Source organism: Populus euphratica, unplaced genomic scaffold (genome assembly GCF_000495115.2).
Source record: "Populus euphratica unplaced genomic scaffold, PopEup_1.0 scaffold166.1, whole genome shotgun sequence".
NCBI classification, from domain to species: Eukaryota; Viridiplantae; Streptophyta; class Magnoliopsida; order Malpighiales; family Salicaceae; genus Populus; species Populus euphratica.
The window spans coordinates 139805-159639 of NW_011500054.1; the positions used below are offsets into that span (position 1 = coordinate 139805).

A 19835-nucleotide genomic window follows, 5' to 3' on the forward strand; every position below is an offset into this window, starting at 1 on the left:
TGATGCATTACAAGAAGTGAAACGCACTACTTTCTTCAAATGCATGTACAGGTACCTCAGTGAAAAGCCCTATACATTACACTTGAGTGAATGGTTTTTGGATATATGTGAGCTGCCATATGATTGATTCATTAGCAATTTAACGTAAAGCATGCATGTTTCGGAGAGAATTAAATATCGAATAGAGAAAGTAATCCAGATAATTTTGAATTTGTGATTGCAAAATTGTATGCTTCGAGAAATTGCATTCCTGAGACTTGAAAAAATAATGATTATTTAAAGGGTACAATATGGTTAAGAATGCATAAAATTAACTTAAAAAATCCCATCCCATCCAGCCCAACAGCCACGGCTGATCTACATGCAACCTCAAGGTACAATAAGGGTGAAGGCTTACGGATCCTGAAGAGCGAGAGATCTTTCCTTCTTAAGATTGCAATAACAAATCTTGGTGTTGATTTTCTATGTGATCAGGAAGAGACCCAGCACATTATCTCACATGCAGCTTGTTTGAATACTTCCTCCACTGGAAATGTCTCTCCAAACTGATCAGAAGCTCCACGTGCCTGCTTGTTTTTTCCACATTGAGGATAAACTATATATATATATAAGTTTGCAACTTGCAAGGTGAAAATAATGCTACATATAATGAAGGAATACTCTTGTTCATGATAATTATATTAATTTATAAGTAAAATTATACGTGAAAAACCTTCGTTAAATTAGACTAGTCTAATGGAAAAACATGTAATCATGAGTTTTGAAAATATTTTTGCATGTAAAGTTTAATAATTTGAGAATCTTTTATTTTCTTTTTCGTGAATATATTTTGAGAATATTGTTACAAATTAACGTAAAGGAAGTGAAAATTGTGAATCACTCCTAAAGCAAATTCCTTATATATATGTAGATTAATTTATTTTTTTCCATTAGACTAGTCTATAGTAACGAAGGTTTGTGGAGTCTAAAGTAGCCATATATAATTCTCCAAGAAAGGTCTCTATCGAGTTAATTTGGATTCACAATCTCTTCCCATAACTATTAATCGAATTGCCAAAAGAAAAGAAAAGAAAAGAAAATAGTTCGTGACAAAGAGGAAGTGATCACTTACATGAGCTTGAATCATGTACATGCTCCGACTGCAATCAGAGGAAACATGAGCAGACAGCACCTCGACATTATGCTTCTCCAACACATAGCAGATAGTGGTGAAGAGTCCCGGATTCTTTGGAGAGCATATACTAATTTGGGCTTCATCTCCACAAATATTCAACACCACATTTGAAGAAGTCCAAGTTTGAAAGAGTACAGGATATCTTGAGACTGAGGGTAAAGATTTTGTTGTGCTAATTGCCAAGTTACTAGAAGAAACTTGATCAGCTAAGAACGCCTCTCTGGAGTCTGCTTGCATTTGTGGGGCAATCAAAGATGGCTCAAAACCTAAAGTCGTGGCACCTTGGAGCCTTTCTAGCTTCTCTTTTTGTAAGTTTTGGAGAGTATGCTGTAGGGTTTCAATATAGTTCACTGCTTCATCAACAATGGTGGACTTGTCAGCCTGTAAAAAATAGAAGGTACATGAAAAATAGACTTTAAATTATGAAGATTTCTCATATTTATTCGTACATAAGAAAACTAACAATAGGTAGTTTGCCTCCTTATTATGTTTCCTAGCTTCTGTACATAAATTGTTGATAGCTAAGATAACGAAATTGGGAGAATATATATATATATATATATATAGCAGATAACAATATTTCACCCTACATTTTAAAACAAAATCCATTTCAAAGAACATCATACATGGATGCAGTTTAATAATTAAGACCCATTTTAAGGTTATCTGTCATGGTTGGGAAGACATTAATAGGTTTTCGATAAATTAACAAACAAGGGGTTGAAATTCACTGTGGGAAATATATGGATCAGCAGGAATTGAGAGAGACCGCAACTACATACACAAATTTACCTGGTTAATTAGAGCTTACACCTATGCAACTTTGATGCAAATGCTGGTGTTCAACTTGAACTGATTAGTCCAAGCGAAAGTACATGTGGCAATAGGAAAAAAAGCGACACGTCCTCTATAACTGCATGCTCGATCGTGAAGCAAACAAAAATGGAACCCTCTAGAAAAATCCATGCTTGTGCATATATATGGAAAAAGGGAAAAGATTCATACGGAAAAGACAGTCTCTTTCTGTAAAGCTAAAAATTAAGTTACTGGCTTGCTCTTCAAAACTCTCCAAGAAATTGTATCAAAACGTGAGGGGAAAAGAAAGCGATTTAACCGGCCAAGCCAGAGAGTGTATTTATATGCAAAAACCCTAGCCAGCAAGCGAAAAAACTCCCCAAATTAGACTAGTCTTATGTGACTTGATTCTTGAAGTGCACGTACTTATAATTTACCTTGGGAGGAAGTTGAGGAAGCAAAGCATGAAGACTAGAGAACATGGTCCTCATCTTCTTTCTCCTTTCTCTCTCAGTCCATATATGTGTCTCATGATCTAATTCACCTCCTCCTTTTCCTTCTTTAACCTCGCCTACGCTTCCCTTACCATTCCTTTTGTGCATTTGACCTCTCTTCTCGGCCTTGTTTTCTTGTTCTTTGATCCCTATTTCTGCTTGGCTATTTGAGCTCGAACCCGGCAGCTTAATGTTCTTCCCTATTTTCTCTTCACTTCCACCCAAATTATCAGAATTTGATAAATCCCAAGTTTGGTTATCCCACAAGAAACTTCCATGCTCTCCTTCTTCTGGCATCCCTGTATATGTATGTATGTATGTATGTATGTATGTATGTATAAGAAAAAATGGACAGATGGGCAGACAGAGAGAGGGATGGAAGGAAGCGTTTTGATGAGGACAAGGGCGAAAGGGATGAGAGAGGAGGTGTTTATAAAGGTGGCAGAGGGAGATGAGAGAGGGCAGGGCACTGGCAAAGTGGAAGATATTGGACAAAATACAATCATAAGGCAATGCCGTTACTACTGGGCATGAAAACAAAAAACGGAAACAGAAGCTAAGCGCGTTGGCACAAAAAGGATTTCGCTTCTTTTCTTTCTTACTTGTAGTGCAAGGTCCCACATTTCCTATGGCCCCACTTAGCCATACCATATTTATCCTTCCACAGAAATTATCATCTTGCTCGAAAAACCAAGTGCCTTTTTTGGAAAGAGAATCAATGGCGGTTTTACCTTTTTTGGACATTCTTATTTCCCAAAAAAATCTGCTTACTATTATATATTATTTACAATTTAGGGTTTTATATATATGACCATATTAATCTCTTGTAATTAATCAATGATATTATCCTCTCTTACTATAATATAAGGTATGTAATACTTTCTATATTATTACCTAGGATTATATTTTAGAAAAGGGAGAAGAAAAGACAAAAAAATAATAATACATAAATATAAATGCGTATGCAGGTAGCCCACTTGCCTAATTGAATCTGATTCTCTAAAAAAATAATTTTAAATTACAGATAAATTAAAATATTAAAAGTTTAACCTTATTTGTTTTTGTATTTCAAAAACAATTCAAATTTTTTAATTTTTTTTACATTAAATTAATTTTTTTTAATGATTATACTGACATTTAAAATAAATTTTAAATAAAAAATAATCTCTATTATAATATCAAATGGACTTTAAAACTTCACATTGTGGTGAAAAGTTCTCACAACAAGCCTTCAAATTAATAAAAGAAGTTCTATGAGATGATTTTCGGACAATAATACATATGATTAGCGAATGAAAGAAGTAGAAAAGGAACCATTATCCGACCAAAATATATGAAACTAAGTTCGATTACTTTATCAACAAGGAAAAACAAATTAAAATAATGACTCAGTGGATCACTAAATGAGGAATCGAGTGAGGAAAACAACTCACAGTATTCCGTGGTTGCTCATGGATTTTCGGTCTCTTTAGTATCATTTGTTTAATTAAGACAAAAGAACCATATTTAGTATACTCTTTTCCTTGTGACTTGCACTCTAAACCAACTTTTAAGATTGTGTATGAGAGCGTTACGTCTGAATATATATATATAATGATTAATTAAAATGTCAGATTGCCTTTATATCATCATGCATGAATCCCTAGAAAATTAATAATATGGCGTTACAGGGAATTAGATATACAAGTTTATTATAAGAAATATTGCATCGAATATGTACTTTGGGCATCACTTTTTAATATTATATATATTATCATGGAGACAATCAATTGAAAATAATTTTTCTCGTCAATAACTTTTAAAGAAATTGTTGACGAATATTGTTATTTAGTTATTTTCATGTTTATATATATGTATATATATATATATATATATCAAGGAAAATATGCTAGGTTTGTGTAAATTAATGAGCTGTGCACATATTAAAACAAAATACCCATATATGATTATGCTTCTTTCACTAAAACGGGGAAAAGACACCATAGCATCATCCATTAATAAGAATATCTTCTGCAAGGTTGTTTAAGATTTGTACTGTCTTGAATTTGTTTCTGCTGTTTTAATTGTTTTTGTCGCCTGTGGGAGCAAGAACATTCCTACAAGAAAACATTGTATGGTATTCATGGATGAGAATTTAGAGATATGTGTCATGACATTTACGTTAATGTCTATTTGTTTTTTTATACTTTTTTATCTTCATGTTCATCCATCATTTTTAAATTCATTTGAATTTTATACCTTTTTATGATATAGAAATTATAGAGAGTATTATAATAAAATTAAAATTAAAATTAAAATAAATCATACAATGATATAATATTTTTACCCACAAAGTTATTGATGGCATACTAACAAACTATATATTACATATAGGTATATTGTTAAAATGTGTCAGTCGATATATTCCAATAATTATAGAAATTTTCCCTCTTCTTTCTAACATTGTTCAAGATATTTATTATATACATGTATATTGCTGGAATGTGTTTATTAGTATACTCCAGTCATTATGGGAAATGGAAAATGGGAACTGTACACTTCTCAATATGCTGATAATTAATATTTTTTTGATTGTTCATTTGTTTCCTAAAAGTTATCAATAATATTTGGAGGGCTTTCTGAGAATTTTCATACAAGTTAAAAGTTTCCATTTGACTTTACAAATAGAATTATTGATGAAAATATTAAAAATATTAATATTTAATTTTTCATTTGTGATGTCGTTAGTAAAAAAATACCAAATACCAAGACTATTAAATTTCATTTTGACTTTAAAAATGGAATCACAAATGAAAATATTAAAAATATTAATATTTAATATTTCATCAGTAATTTTGTTGGTAAAACTAAATTAAAATACCAGAATCAACACAAATAGAGCTTCTTCTTCTTTTTTTTCTTCTCTTAAAAGTCATTTCTCTCTCTTTCCCTTCTATTCTCTTTCTCATTCATAGTTGAAATCAAGCATTCTCTTCTTTTCTCATCCTTAAATATGTTGTTTTTTTTATTTTTTATTTTTTTTATGTTTATTAACAATCTCTTTTCTTTTCATTTCTTTTTTTTTAATTATCAACTGGAATTAAGCACGCCATTAAAGTAAGAGTTTGTCATTCCTTTTTTGTCCTGTTTTTGTGTTTTCTTTACATTATTTTTGTTTTTTGTCATTATTTTTGTTCAATTTTGTGCTCTTAATAATTTATGTATTAATAAATGTGTTGAATTCTAGTTGTTGTTGAAATAATTTTTGCATTATTTTGTTGAGTTTTATTTATTTTTTTCAAATTTGTTGTTCAATCTCAATTAAATATGTAGGATTAGTTTTAATTATTATTTTATATTTATTACTCATACAAAACAATATAAATAAGAAGTTCAAAAAAAATTTTGCTTGCAAAACATAGCAAATCAACTACCAAATGCATTCACTAACTAAAAATGAGTAACCAAATCTTATATACTAGCTATAAATACTCCGGCACGGATTGAATTCTTAATAGGACAATCCGCTAAAATTATAGCAAATGAATCTAAGTATGTCAGAAATGTGGCAGACCAATCAGTTCAGAAGATAAAAACCATAAAAAAAAAAAAGCATATCATATAATCATTTTAGTGAATATTTATTAAAATAAGATAATGATTTTATATGCCCATATGTTTTTATAAAGAAATCATAATTTGATTTTGTTATTATTGTTGTGTGTGTTAATGATTTAAATATTGTTGGAACTCATGAAGAGACACTAAAGATAGTAAATTATTTCAATAAAAAGTTTGAGATGAAAGATTTAGGGAAAACAAAATTTTATCTCAACCTATAGATCGAGCATTTAGTAAATAAGATTATCATTCATTAGTGAATTTACATAGAAAAGGTCCTTAAAATATTTTACATGGATAAAGCACATCCAATGAGCATCTCATTGGCTATTCGATCACTTAATGTGAAAAAGAACTCTTTTGACCTTGAAAGAATAACAAAGAATTACTTAGTCATGAAGTACCATACCTTGGTGCAAAAGATGTGTTAATGTATCTTGTTAATAATACATGGCTTGATATAGCATTTTATATGAATTTGCTAGCAAGATATAATTGTTCTCCTACCTAAAGACATTAGAATAAAGTTAAACATATTTTTCATCACCTACAAGGAACTATAGATATGGATTAAGTTTATTCAAATAATGATAATCATGAATTAGTTAGGCATGCTAATGCAGAATATTTATCTTATCTATATAAATATCAATCTCAAACATTTTACCTTTTTATGTGTGATATTATTGTTATATCATGGATATCTATAAAATAAACATTAGTTGTCACTTCATCTAATCATGTTGAAATACTTGCAATCTATAAAGCAAGTTGAGAATATATAGTTGAGATCCATAACTCAATATATTCATAGATCACGTGGTTTTTCTTCTAGTACAGGAACTCTAACCATACTATATGAAGACAATATTGTATGCATAGCTCAATTACAAGAAGGATGCATCAAAAAAGATATAACAAAGCATATCTCATCAAAATTTATTTTTACACATGACTTTGATAAGTGTGGTGATAATGATGTTAAGTGAATTCACTCAAAAAATAATCTAGTAGAATTGTTCATTAAGGCAATACCAACTATAATGTTTGCAATATTGAAATGTGACAGCGTAAAAACTTAAGGTAATATATTCATAAAAGGGAGTTAATACACATTATATTTGTTTTTCCTTAACCAAGTTTTTTTTCCCATTGAGTTTTTTCTTGATAAGGTTTTTAATAAGACAGTTTTTAACATGTAGGTTGTACAAAGACACCAAGGAGGAGTATTATGAAATTATACATGGTATGTAGATGTCTATTTGCCTTTTTCCATTTCTTTATCTTCATGGTTTTTTATCATTTCCAAGTTTATTTGAATTTTATATATTCTTATGACATTTAACCTTACAAATATCAATATACATTAGACTATAAATAAAAGCATTATTTAGATGATGTTGTAAGATAGCTACATTTACAAGATGATATGAAATAACAATGTTTTCTCTTTGTTTTTCTAAACTATATTTTTCTTATTTATTCTACTGACTTTTATTGAGTACATTGCTTGCTTCTAAATATATAATTTTATAATAATAATATGCAATATTTATTGTCATAAGTAGTTAAAGTAAATACATTCATATCATGAATTTATTCTTGAAAACATCTATTTTTTTTACTAATGATCAGATTATTAAAATTATAAAAGATGAGACTTGAATTTAAGACATCACTTGTCTTACTTATTTAATAATAAGAGAATACAACAAAATTAGCAACAAATGTATATTCAAAAGTACCATTAAAGTTGTTAAAATATATCTCTATTTTGAAACATAAATAACTTAACAAAGGATATTCAGGTTTTTGTTTGTATTTTTGCATGGTGATGATGTTCTAAAATCCTAAATGTTTGGAATAAAGTTTTTGTGGTTGAATAATAGGTTAATCATTTAGTTCTTGCAATCCAATTCATTCTTCTTACCTAAGATAGGTGGTAGCTTGATGTAGAAAGTCAAATACCTATAAAATATTCCAGAGTCTCATATGTTTAAGTAGTTATCTTTCTAGCAAAAGATAAAGCAATAATATTTTAAAGAGAAAGAGAGAGTGCAAATAATATATAGAGCATGAAGAAATAATGAATTATTTATCTAGATGGTTCTAGGAGTATTTATATCCCATGAACTTTGTTTCTTTACTAGAGTTGAGAGGTTGTAAAGTTATTTTCTCATTTGTAAATTGTGAGTAGTATTCCACTCAACCTACCCAAGATCATGCTATTGTCTTCCACTAAAATTATATAGCTAAGAGATAAAGAAATGGTAAGTTATAGGAGGCTTTTATGCATCACGTGTAAATAGAGTGTAGACTTGCTGACACCGTTATAAACAAAGAGAAATAATTTCTTAAAAGCTTAAGTAAAAGCCCTTAAAGGCTAAGGTCATCATGTTCAAATTTATAAACGTGGTGCCAGGTAAGTTCAGGTATAAGTTGTTTTGGCCACGTGTCTGGCCTGAGCGAGGTATGGTCTCACCCCAAGCCTAGCATGGAGTGCTTGATCAGTCATCTAAGTGCGAGGACTAGGAAATGTCAAGTATGCACCTATATGCTTGGGCCTAGAAGCAAGTCGAGCTTGCATTCCTGGGTCCTGATACCCATGACAGGTCTATGCGTAATGGCCTTGACGCATATGTCAGGCTTGTGTGCAAGGCTTATGCATTTGGTGCTAACATGTATACCAGGTCCAATATTCCGGGCTTTGACGCGTACCCGCATTCCTAAAAGCATACTAGGCTCATTCTTGCTTCTCTGGCCAACTCACAAGACCTAGCTATATTTGGATGTTTATGGATGGCCTCGATCCATTCAAAAAAAATAAACATGAAAAAATATTAATAAATCCTAGTTCTTCATATGGTTTTGTGGTTAGGTATATATATGTATCCTTTTTTTTGTTAACGTAGATTAGTTAAGTTTGTAATAAGCTTAAGTTTGAAGATTTGCATAAATAAAAAAATAATAACGTGAAGATTTGTGATAGTTTACTATCACAATTTAACATGGTTAAACCATGATGACAAAGAAAAAAAAGTTAAGAATGATAAAGTAAAGAAAAATTAAAAATGTCATCAAATCAATCATTACAAGGCATTATACATATAAAGAGGACTGTTATCTGTGAAATCTAGCACTAAGACCACACGATGCATGTAACCTATAATACGTGTTTTTTGAAGTTATAAAGGTCAAGCTCTAAATTTGTTTTTCTTTAAAAAACAAAATAATAATTATTCTGGAAAGCCTCCAATGCTTTAGTATCTTATCCCCCAGTCATGATATTCATCCTAAAATATTAATAGAGAAAAAGAAAATAAACACGAAAAACAAAAGAAAAAGCAAATTATTTTTTTTATGATATTAACAAACAGAATTAGCAATCAAATATATTAAATTATAAATGCAAAAGAGAAAATGAGAGGGGCTCGGGAAATGTTAGATAGGCTGAAGGTTTAGATTTCTAACGCCATGAGTTGGTTCCTAGTGTTATAATTATTTATGGTTTAAAATATTTTTTATTTAAAGATATATTAAAATAATATTTTTTATTTAAAAAAATTATTTTGATATCAGCATATCTAAATAATTTAAAAATATAAAAACATTAACTTTAAGTAAAAAAATTTAAATTTTGATAAAACACGGTTTGAACTACGTTCTCAAACGTGATGGCACAATTTGAAGACAAGATGTTTCATAAAAAAATTTAAAAAAATTAAAAAGTATTATTTTAATATTAAAATAAAATAATATTTTAATATATTTTAAAAAAAAACAACAACAACTATCACATTACAAAAGTCACTACCACTATGCACAGCCTATTTGTATGCAAAATAAAATATTATTTTTATTAAATTTTTTAACAAAAAATATTTAAAAAGAAAAAATTCTATCACAATAATAAAAATCACTGCCACTATTTATATCCTATTTGTTTGTAAAATCGAGAGAAATTCCGTAATTGGTGTTGTTTTAGACCACAGTGCATTTGTTGCTAGAGGACGCTCATGTCATGCTGCCAATAACACTCGCTCTTTTCTTTTTCTTTTTTTAATAAAATGCAGTTTTTCTAATTTTTGTAAGCAAACCAATAATATCTTTATGTAATTGGCAAAAAAATGATTAAAGAAAAACATTGAGCTAAGAAGTGATGATTTTCATAATTAAAATAAATAAAATTGAAAGAGTGCATCCTCAAAGTATGAACGGAGATGATTTCTCTATTGTTTTTCTACCCTTGATAGCATCTTTAGTGATGCAAATCTTAGTAAATTAAAAAGATTGGCAACACGGTGAATCAAATTTAAAACGCAAATCTCAGTAAATTAAAAAGATTGGCAACATGGTGAATCTAATTTAAAATACTTTGGAATGAGACCAGCTAGCGCTGCTGCTGGTATATAAAATAAATATATTTAATTGCAAATCTTAGTAAATTAAAAAGATTGGCAACACGGTGAATCAAATTTAAAATACTTTGGAATGAGACTAGCTAGCGCTACTGCTGGTATATAAAATAAATATATTTAATTATATTATAATTATGAATTAACACTAAATAAATAATATAAACATATGAAGAAACGAAATTTTTGTGATATGAAAATAGTTGTATTGATGATTACTGAATAAAATAATTTGTAGTAATTCATAGTGTTTTGTGATGAAAAATATAATATTTTCGTCATATGATTTTTTTTATTAATAAAAAACAAAAAAAATTATAAAGTTAAATTTTCTATCAAATTAATATTTTAAAAAAACCAACAAAGATAATTTTGAAAGAAAATAACACATGAAAAAAAACATTATAATAATTTACAATATTTTATGAGGAAAATTACAATATTTTCTCCAATAAAATCAACAAAAATAATTTTAGAAAAAATCATAAAAAATTTAGATGAATACTGTAGCAATTTATAATATTTTGTGAAAAAAACTACAACACTTTCTCTATATAATTTAACTTATATTGTAATTATAATTCTTAACTAACTCAATATTCAATAAAAAAATTAAAAAATATAATTTAAAAAAATCATATGGAAAAACACTATAACAATTCACGGTGTTTTAAAAAAAATTTAGATGAATACTGTAGCAATTTATAATATTTTGTGAAAAAAACTACAACACTTTCTCTATATAATTTAACTTATATTGTAATTATAATTCTTAACTAACTCAATATTCAATAAAAAAATTAAAAAATATAATTTAAAAAAATCATATGGAAAAAGACTATAACAATTCACGGTGTTTTAAAAAAAAATTACAAAGTTAAATTCTTAATAAACTCAATATTAAAAAAATAAAATTGACAGAGATAATTTACAAAAAATACAAGAAAAAAAACATATTGAAAACATTGTAACAATTCACGATATTTTATGATAAAAGTTATAGTACTTCCCCACATAATTTACTCTTATTTATAATAGCTTATAATTATAATTTCTTGTAATTATAATTTCTTGTAATTGTAATTTTCAACTAACTCAACATTAAAAAAAAATGGTAATGATAATTATATAAAAAAAAAACATGTTGAGAGAAACTCTAACAATTTACAATATTTTATAAGGAAAGTTACAATATTTTCCCCATATAATTAAACTTTATTATAAAATTAAATTCTAACCAACTTAATATTAAAAAAATAAAATCAATAAAGATAATTTAAAAAAAAATATTACAAAAAAAACACAAAAAAATAGAAAAAAATCATGTAAAAAAATATACTATAACAATTCACAGTAATTTACAAAAAAAAGATATAATACTTTTTTCATATATTGTAATTGTAATTTTTAATCAGCTTAATATTAAAAAATAAAATTAAAAAATAATAATTTCAAAAAAAAATTATATAGAAAAATATTATAAGAATCAAAAATATTTTGAAAACAAATTATAATCATATAGAGAAATATTATAACAATCAAAAATATTTTGAAAACAAATTATAAAATTAAATTCTCAACCAACTTAATATTAAAAAAAATAAGATCAATAAAAATTATTTTAAAAAATAAAAAAACATGCAAAATAACACCGTAATAATCCACAATATTTTTAAAAATATTACAAAAAATAATTTTTAATCAATTCAATATCAAAAAAATAAAATCAATAAAAATAATTTGAAAAAAAAATTGAAAAAAAAAGTAATTTTGAAAAAAAAATAAAACAAAGTTGGAAAAGAATGAAAAAAAAAAAACATTCTAGATTACTATTATAATTCTTGGATGTAGATGAACAATAAATGAATCACCCACTCCCAGCTTATATGCATTTGCAAAACAAGTACATAGCTGAATAATTCTAAGATATATTCAGGTAATTGGAATCTGTATCCAGATAATTAAAGCTCCGACAATGTCATGAAAATTATTTCTCATATATTCATGATACTCTGAAGGTACAGGACAGACCCTCTTATCACTCATGCTGCAATTTATAGCACAGGCTGTTCCGCACATCACATTTATGCAGTTCGTGAGCAAGGAAACCGGTTTAAACCCAAAGAGGTATAAATAGGACATCATCCACCCAGTATTTGGATGTTGATTTGTTTTTAAGAAAATAAAATTTCCAGGAACTAACACTACTTTACTCTCAAGTGAGCAGGGCCGTCATCTTACAGATTGGGCATAGATTTTTCTGCATGAGCCACTGTTTGATGCAGTTGGTATGAAAGCCATGCCCACAGTCGATTATTCCCAAATCATCCCCATCCACATATTCCTCCTGTCGTAACATAAGACAATGGTTAAAACAAGATCATGAAAATAATAGAAGAGCAAGCAGAAATGGATAACAGCAGCATCTGTTTCTTCCCGCAATTCCTACATGTATCAACAGGAAGTAGCTCGTACCTGACAGATACAGAAAGGCTCCAAATCTGCTGGAGATTCTGTGCTGATCGGCACATGTTTTTCCTGTTTCAATAACTTCAAAATGGTTTCCTCACTTAGTCCAGTGCTCACATCTCCTATGCGTTCTTCCAATGCCAACAATTCCTGATATTCCAATCTTTTCATTAAGGAAACAACATTCAAAGTGAAATGACTAGGGGAATTAATTGATCAAGTTTACCTCATAAGACATGTTATCAACATCAAGGCGCATATCTCTATGCCGATCATGCATTTCAGCCATCCCATGATAGATCAACGGGTCAAAAAGCATGTAGTCCTGAGAGATATAAAAACAAAATTCCTGATATACCATTTCATTACTTTCATGCGTTACACCAAATATTATCACCAATGCTAAAGGCAGGCCCCTAAGCTCTTTTCTCTTGGCGAATAGTGCATCTCCTAGTGAGGCATTCATAAAAATAAGCCTAGAAATGCAAGAACATGCTCGCAGCTTCATTCTCCAGAATATAAGCACTTTTCTTCAATAACAATCTAACTTGCCAGATGGCGCACTTAAGATGTGATCAACTAGGCCAGAAGTTAGGTTGATGACCTATGGACATCATAGAATTGGAAAAATAAAAGCCAAACCATAATTTTATTCCCTAGAAATATTGAATTAAATTTAGTTTGTTCCCTTTTGTTTTTACATGAAATTCTGTTCTCCAACTTATTATAGATAGGTCACATTCAGTTAAAAATCATGAAAAATCACAGATGTGAAATTATAGTGCCTCAAGTCATGATCAACATATTCTGCATCTCCAATTTTACTTAGTTACAATTTACAAGTGATATTCTGCCTTTGACTAAAATAGAAAATCTTTAAATAGGACCACATCCAAACATTCTTTTATCCTTGAGAACTAACAGTGTCCATGGAATTTCTAAAAGTGGTTCTGTTGAATTAATAACTGTTATGACATATTATCAATAATTCAGCCAGTACTCAGTCTACAAATTTTGCGGCTAGAATATAAATATGATTATCATAACATTTTAATCAACCAGAGTGTACTTGAGATTTCTTAAACTAGTATCTGTTGCATTGATGATTTCAAGTTTGTATAACAGATTGGAACCTCTATTCATCGGCTTGCAAACAAAGCAATGGGCATCCATAGCTAACACATTAAGTTTACAACATTAAACAATAGTCAGAATAATATAAATAAATATAGTTCAATTTAAGAATCAATCAAACCTCAACATGAAGATTTTCACCCCTGCGTATGGCATTCAATACTTGGCGAATCTGTTACACACAAAAGAACACCATCTGTTAGTTCAAGAATCATTTAAATATAAATATGATAAACAGAGTCTCCTACACCAAACAGATACCATAACTAGACAGCATCATTATAACAACGTTATTGTTTAATAATATACAAGCAAGGTATACAAAATTAGCTAAAAGTAGGGTGTCTGATACTGATGGCTAAAAACTCCCAAGTCATGGAAACTGGGATTTGGACGGAAAGTTTGAGTTAGCAACTGTTGACCAACGCAAAGCATGAAAAACCAATCAAGCACAATCAACAAATTATTTAAGCAACAAGCATGAAGTATTTTAAATTATGAATGCTGTCAGTTGTATAAAGTATATAAAATGAGGATGACAAGATTCAGAGCAATGCTTAGAATGAAGTTTGTGCCTAAAGTCTTGCTGAGCAGAAAGTAGTTGCTGAAATTCATTATTACTTAAACTCTGAAGGTCACGTTTAAATGAGAAAATATCACACCTGAGAACATATCCTTTACAGCAATAACATGTAATTAAAGTTGAAAATCAGCATACACACACCAGCTTGTGTAGGGAGGGAGAGCTATGATTACAAACCTCAGATATTAGCCGATGTCTCCCTTCAATATCAGCTGCTAAAGCCCTCAAGGAACGGGGCATTCCAAGAACATCATCACTTTGTTCTTCCGTGAGAAGTGCTGACCTTGGAAATGGCGGTGGATTATGTCCCTGGCTACTAGATCCAGAAGAAATCTGTGTGTCCTGTGCAGAGGAAGGACCAGAAGACAAAGGGGAGAAATGGCAACCGTGACCTCCAGATTCAGAGGCCATAGGTGGGAACAGAGACCAAGTAGAAAATTCAGAAATTCTTTGCTGATTATGTGTTGTGGGGTTGTGATGAATCCATCCGGGAGTAGGAAAAGGATGGACACTTGAACCGGGGCCAATTCTGGTAGAAGAACCAATTCTGGTAGAAGAAACACTACCCGAGGTACTCATGTTCCCAGTGGCCAAACCCCAGCGTGTTGGATCTTGTCCCATGCTTCTCATTTCAGTTGCAGGTGCAAACATTGGATGGTCTGCGTTATTTCTCTGAAAGCTTCTTAAGTTTGCTTCCTCTCTTGATGCAGCACCTAGCCCTCCAGGTATAAGGGAACTCAATGAATTTCCAGCTCTTGAACTTGAAAAATCATCCCAACAAGGCAAACTGCTTGATAAAGATGAAGGGTTGATAGTATGAAGCTGGCCTTGGATGGCACTTGAATTTGCAGGTTCTGTTGATCTTGACCCCAGATAGTCACTAACTGAGACAGGTCTGCGAGAATGCTGCAAGGACCAACACCTGGAACCTCCTGTTGTTGACAAATTGAAAGTGACAGATTCCTGTTGATGTCCAGGACTCATCCTCCTACCAAAATTTCTCAGAGGGTCCGCATTTCCACTAACATTTGATGAAGGAAATGCATGAGGAGGTGCTCCTCTCATTCCATAACCAAATCTTGGGTTCAACTGTTCAGGAGGAGTAACACTTGGAGTATTCGGTGAGGGAGTGGATAAACTTAGGCTGCTAGAAACACTGTGATTATTGGGTCCATTAGGCCATGCACTACTTTCAGCTTGTGGAAAGCAACTTGAACTTCCACCAGGAAAAGACTGTCCAGTAGTACCCTCAAGGGACTTTCTCTTGCAGGATAAGCCCCAAACCCCAAGAGAAGATTCTGAACCACCATTTGTCTCCTCTACTATATAACCAGAACTTCCAGATGAAGTGCCAACATCAGAAGAAGAAACACCAGAAGAAGATGCCTGTTCTATGTCTAATCCACCACCAGGGTTGAGTTGATGAAGGCCTAAGACAGCTCCTGTACCGGGTCTGCCAATAATAGTGTCTCCAATATGACCAGAATTTGGACATACATTGGGTGGGATATGATTCGAGCTGGAGCCCTGCAAGAATAAAGGTCCACTTCTAACCTGATTCCCACTAATCCCCGTACTGACTCTGCCTGGGAAAAGGATATTAGTTGTTTCAAATAGCCTTTCCTCTGATCTTTGACCAACTGCAGGATAAGCATTGACTGAAGTAGACAACCATTCTTCCATTTTTATCCCATCATCATTCACCTGATTTTGCAGACTTAACCTTGAGCTAGATTCGCCTGAATTCCAACCACTAAAGCTCTGGACATCATGAGTTAAAGCATTTGAGCATGATGCGTTGCCTGAAGATACAACAGTATTGAAAGGCATTTGCTGACTCATAACAGTACTGTTTGAAACAGATCCCTGATCAAAATCAATAGTTTCAGAGAAGGAATGAAAAGCACCCCTTTGCCTTCGCATCAGGTCCAATTCTCTTAATATAATGTATAAGATGCTGAAAAATCCTCTTGGTGGGAAATGTGGTTCACGTTATGCACTTATCAGCATCGCCTGTGAGGACGTAACAGCTTGTTTCAATGCTGACAACAGGACCAGATGCATTTAAGCATGTCCTCAACCTTCCTGCATTTATACCAAAAAAGGGGAAAGGATTAACACCCTGGCCACTAACATCTGAAATGTCAATGGGAATACTTTTAAGACTTTAGCAGCAGAGAATGTTAAGATTTGAAAAGGATAACAGCACATTAAAAGCCAAAAAGACCTCTAGCACATATTTTTTAAATCCTTCAATTTTTATATGATCATATAAACAATAAATCCAAAGTGCAAACGATATGCAAGTATAACCAGTTTTTTTTTTTTTGGATAAGTGTAGTTTGTATTAAAGGAAAAAAAAATGTACAAAATATGAGGGGATACCCCAAGAAGTACAAAGGTCTGTTACCCGAATCCAGAAGACTAAGGGCAGCAGAAAAACAAAGCAGAAGCTAGGAAAGACTCAAAAATTGGAAAAACAGAACGATAAAAAAAAAGGCAGTGGAACCAGTTGACCAGTTTCTGGAAAATCCAGAACTGGTCTACCGGTCATTCATAGAAAACCCAGAAACCAGTTGATCGGTTTCTGGAATACCAGCAGAACTGGAAAGCAGAAACCGATCAGCAGCTGGAGCATATAAACAATAAATCCAAAGTGCAAACGATAGGCAAGATATGCAAGTATAAGCAGCTTGCATTACAGAAAAACAATAAAGATATCCTGACATAACTTAATGGGGAAAAAATGGGATTGATAGATTCCATATCTCAGACAACAAGTTTCCTAGATACATCCCTAAAAGGAAATTGAAGCTTCAGGGTGTCTTTAAGCATTTATAGCAATCCATACCTCCACAAAAAGTAAATGAACCACGTGGAAAAGCATCAACAACAAATTGTACAGAATAACCAGACATATAAATAAGATCCCGTTTCAGTTTCTGCTTGTCTCACAAAAACCACATTATACAATTTAATGGTTAAATGGAATTCTATAAACCATAATACATAAATCCAAAAAGTTATATCAAACTTCCCACTAGGATCTCTCTCATGTCTCATCCTAAAATGATGATTAGTTCTTTCCATCTTGTTTGGGGCATTAAGGTTTCAGGAATTCTATTGTCATGATTATTTTCCCAGATATTTCTCGAGAAAAGACTGGTAGACTTACATACACAAGATTCAGACTAAACAGATTGCCTCTGGCATTCAAACACGACTCCAGGTAATATATCTAATTCCACTCCACATGGAGACAGTTCCCATATCCCATCTCGAGTTGCCAAATGTCCCAACCCCAATCTCGTCAGATATACATGCTACATCTTTTTTGTATAAAGCAAACCATGCTTATCAATATTCTAGCCACGTCACTAACTTTTTCCATACAATCTATTTCTAGCTCTTATAGCACAAACACTAGATATTGGCCATTGTAGACTCGGACACCAAACTATCAATACCATGCACTCTAAGAGTCTAGATATATGGATTGCGCTTTCCATATATTTCTCCATTCAATTCCTAGACTGAAATACATTCCATATCCTCAATAGCTTCTTGATAGGCAATATGGCATTATGCCTCACCTATCCATGATATCATCTCACCTTTTAGAGTCATATTTAGCGATCACTTAAAGAATGCCCATTGCCACAGCTCACCTACAAGGTATCTGCGCTATTTTCTTAGCTATGAAGCTAAAATGCAAGCTCTATGATAGCAAGCAGTGATAATCAGTGAAAAGCTGCATCAAACATAATGTGCTTGCCAAAATTGGATCACCAACATAAGGAAAACCACTTGAAGGAGCATTTTTTTAGTTTCAGCTCGCAAATTTCAACATCGAGATTAGACGCCAGCAACTTGAACCAAACCCATAAAAATTTAAAGTCTAAACGTATGCAGAATCAATATTTCCTATCTTTGCATAAAAAACCGTATCACACTTAGCACATTCACAAAACCAGCCAGAAAATCAAACCAAATTTTAAAAATAAAGGGAAAAAAATGAACTTTTTGATCATGGGAAAAGGCTGCTACTCTACCAATTGAAAAAAAAAAAGAACATTTGAAAGAAAAAAAAAAGATGATAATGGTGCTAAAAAAAAGAGAGAGAGATCAAATGCATGCACAATCGCAAAAAATAAATAAATAAATAAATAATCCAGCAAAGGTCAGCCTGATCCCTTTCCTTCATCTATGACAATCGCCTAGAACTAAACACAACCCCAGAAAACTAAATCCCCAAAGTCAATATTAAGAATGCTGATTATCATAACCATGAATAGAGATTAGCTAAAAAAATCAAGATTATCGAAAACAGTTACAATAATTACATAGATTAAGAGAAATACCTAGGGGAGAAAGGGAGATGAGAGAGGATCCAAAATAAAACTTAAAAAGATCAAGAGATATTTTAATTAAAAAAATTAAAAAAACAATCGGAGAAAATTAGAAACGTAAATATTTCTCTTTTTTTTCTTTTTTTTTTTATACCTCTCCCTCAAACCCTTTTCTTTTCTTTTTAGTTTTTTGTTCTTTCTGGCTTCAGTTCCTTTAAGAAGGATACAGATGAGGAAATAAAGAGGAAACAACCGGGCAAGGAAAGATCAAATGGGTGAAAAGTCTGTAATCTGTTCACTCTAATTTTATATTTGATGTTGGAATTGCTGTCGGCTGATTGATTGTATTTTTTTAAGCTCTAAAGTTAAATTAATTTTTTTTATGTTTTAAAATAATTATTTTAAAAATATATTTTAAAAAATAAAAAATATATATACTATTTTAATATATTTGAAAATAAAATATATTTTCAAAAATAATATCTATTAATAAATCTTAAAAGGTAAATTAATTATTTTATACTAGTTTGATTTTATATTTTAAAATTATTTTTCTATTTGTATATTGATATTAAAAATAAATTTAAAAAATAAAAAAAATATTTTTATTTTGAAAAAATATATATTTAAAAAAAATACCCACGGGCTCTTCCTGCATTCCCACGAGACCGCCCGACCGGCCCCTCCCTCCAACTTGTTTTTTTTTTAGATTCTATGTGGGCAAGGAAACTGGATTTTGAAAATGAATGATAGAGGAATTTGGGAATGGCCAAAGACAAGAAGACACGTCACTCTGAGAATGGGGATGATTTTGGAGTTTGT

The 19835-nt window shown here is 30.9% G+C and overlaps 2 protein-coding genes across 5 annotated transcripts; both read right to left on the reverse strand.

Moving 5' to 3' along the window:
• Window positions 1-223: 223 nt before the first annotated feature.
• LOC105107776 (transcription factor bHLH95-like) lies at window positions 224-2845 on the reverse strand. Its single transcript, XM_011001819.1, has 3 exons — window positions 2407-2845; window positions 1112-1555; window positions 224-566 (listed from the first exon to the last, which is right to left on the reverse strand). The coding sequence occupies exons 1-3, from the start codon at window positions 2758-2760 to the stop codon at window positions 471-473; spliced, it is 894 nt and encodes a 297-aa protein (XP_011000121.1). The 5' UTR covers window positions 2761-2845; the 3' UTR covers window positions 224-470.
• A 9564-nt stretch (window positions 2846-12409) lies between these two features.
• On the reverse strand, window positions 12410-19261 carry LOC105107775 (E3 ubiquitin-protein ligase MBR2-like). Of its 4 annotated transcripts, none has more exons than XM_011001818.1 (6): window positions 19168-19261; window positions 14842-16749; window positions 14203-14253; window positions 13174-13272; window positions 12954-13097; window positions 12410-12825 (listed from the first exon to the last, which is right to left on the reverse strand). In XM_011001818.1, the coding sequence occupies exons 2-6, from the start codon at window positions 16585-16587 to the stop codon at window positions 12694-12696; spliced, it is 2172 nt and encodes a 723-aa protein (XP_011000120.1). In that variant the 5' UTR covers window positions 16588-16749; window positions 19168-19261; the 3' UTR covers window positions 12410-12693. The 4 variants fall into 4 exon arrangements, with proteins under 4 accessions (XP_011000120.1, XP_011000117.1, XP_011000118.1 ...); XM_011001815.1 differs by lacking the exon at window positions 19168-19261 and adding an exon at window positions 19026-19157; XM_011001816.1 differs by lacking the exon at window positions 19168-19261 and adding an exon at window positions 19026-19157 and having other exon boundaries at window positions 14842-16800.
• Window positions 19262-19835: the final 574 nt, after the last annotated feature.

Coding starts and splice junctions, on each gene's coding strand:
- LOC105107775 (XM_011001818.1), bottom strand. CDS start 16,587: ATGCGAAGGCAAAGGGGTGCTTTTCATTCCTTCTCTGAAACTATTGAT. Junction 14,254..14,841: donor GACATCGGCTAATATCTGAG/GTTTGTAATCAT, acceptor TGTGTGTAACAG/ATTCGCCAAGTATTGAATGC. Junction 12,826..12,953: donor AGCCTTTCTGTATCTGTCAG/GTACGAGCTACT, acceptor ATGTTACGACAG/GAGGAATATGTGGATGGGGA.
- LOC105107776 (XM_011001819.1), bottom strand. CDS start 2,760: ATGCCAGAAGAAGGAGAGCATGGAAGTTTCTTGTGGGATAACCAAACT. Junction 1,556..2,406: donor TTCCTCAACTTCCTCCCAAG/GTAAATTATAAG, acceptor TATTTTTTACAG/GCTGACAAGTCCACCATTGT. Junction 567..1,111: donor TGTACATGATTCAAGCTCAT/GTAAGTGATCAC, acceptor AAAAACAAGCAG/GCACGTGGAGCTTCTGATCA.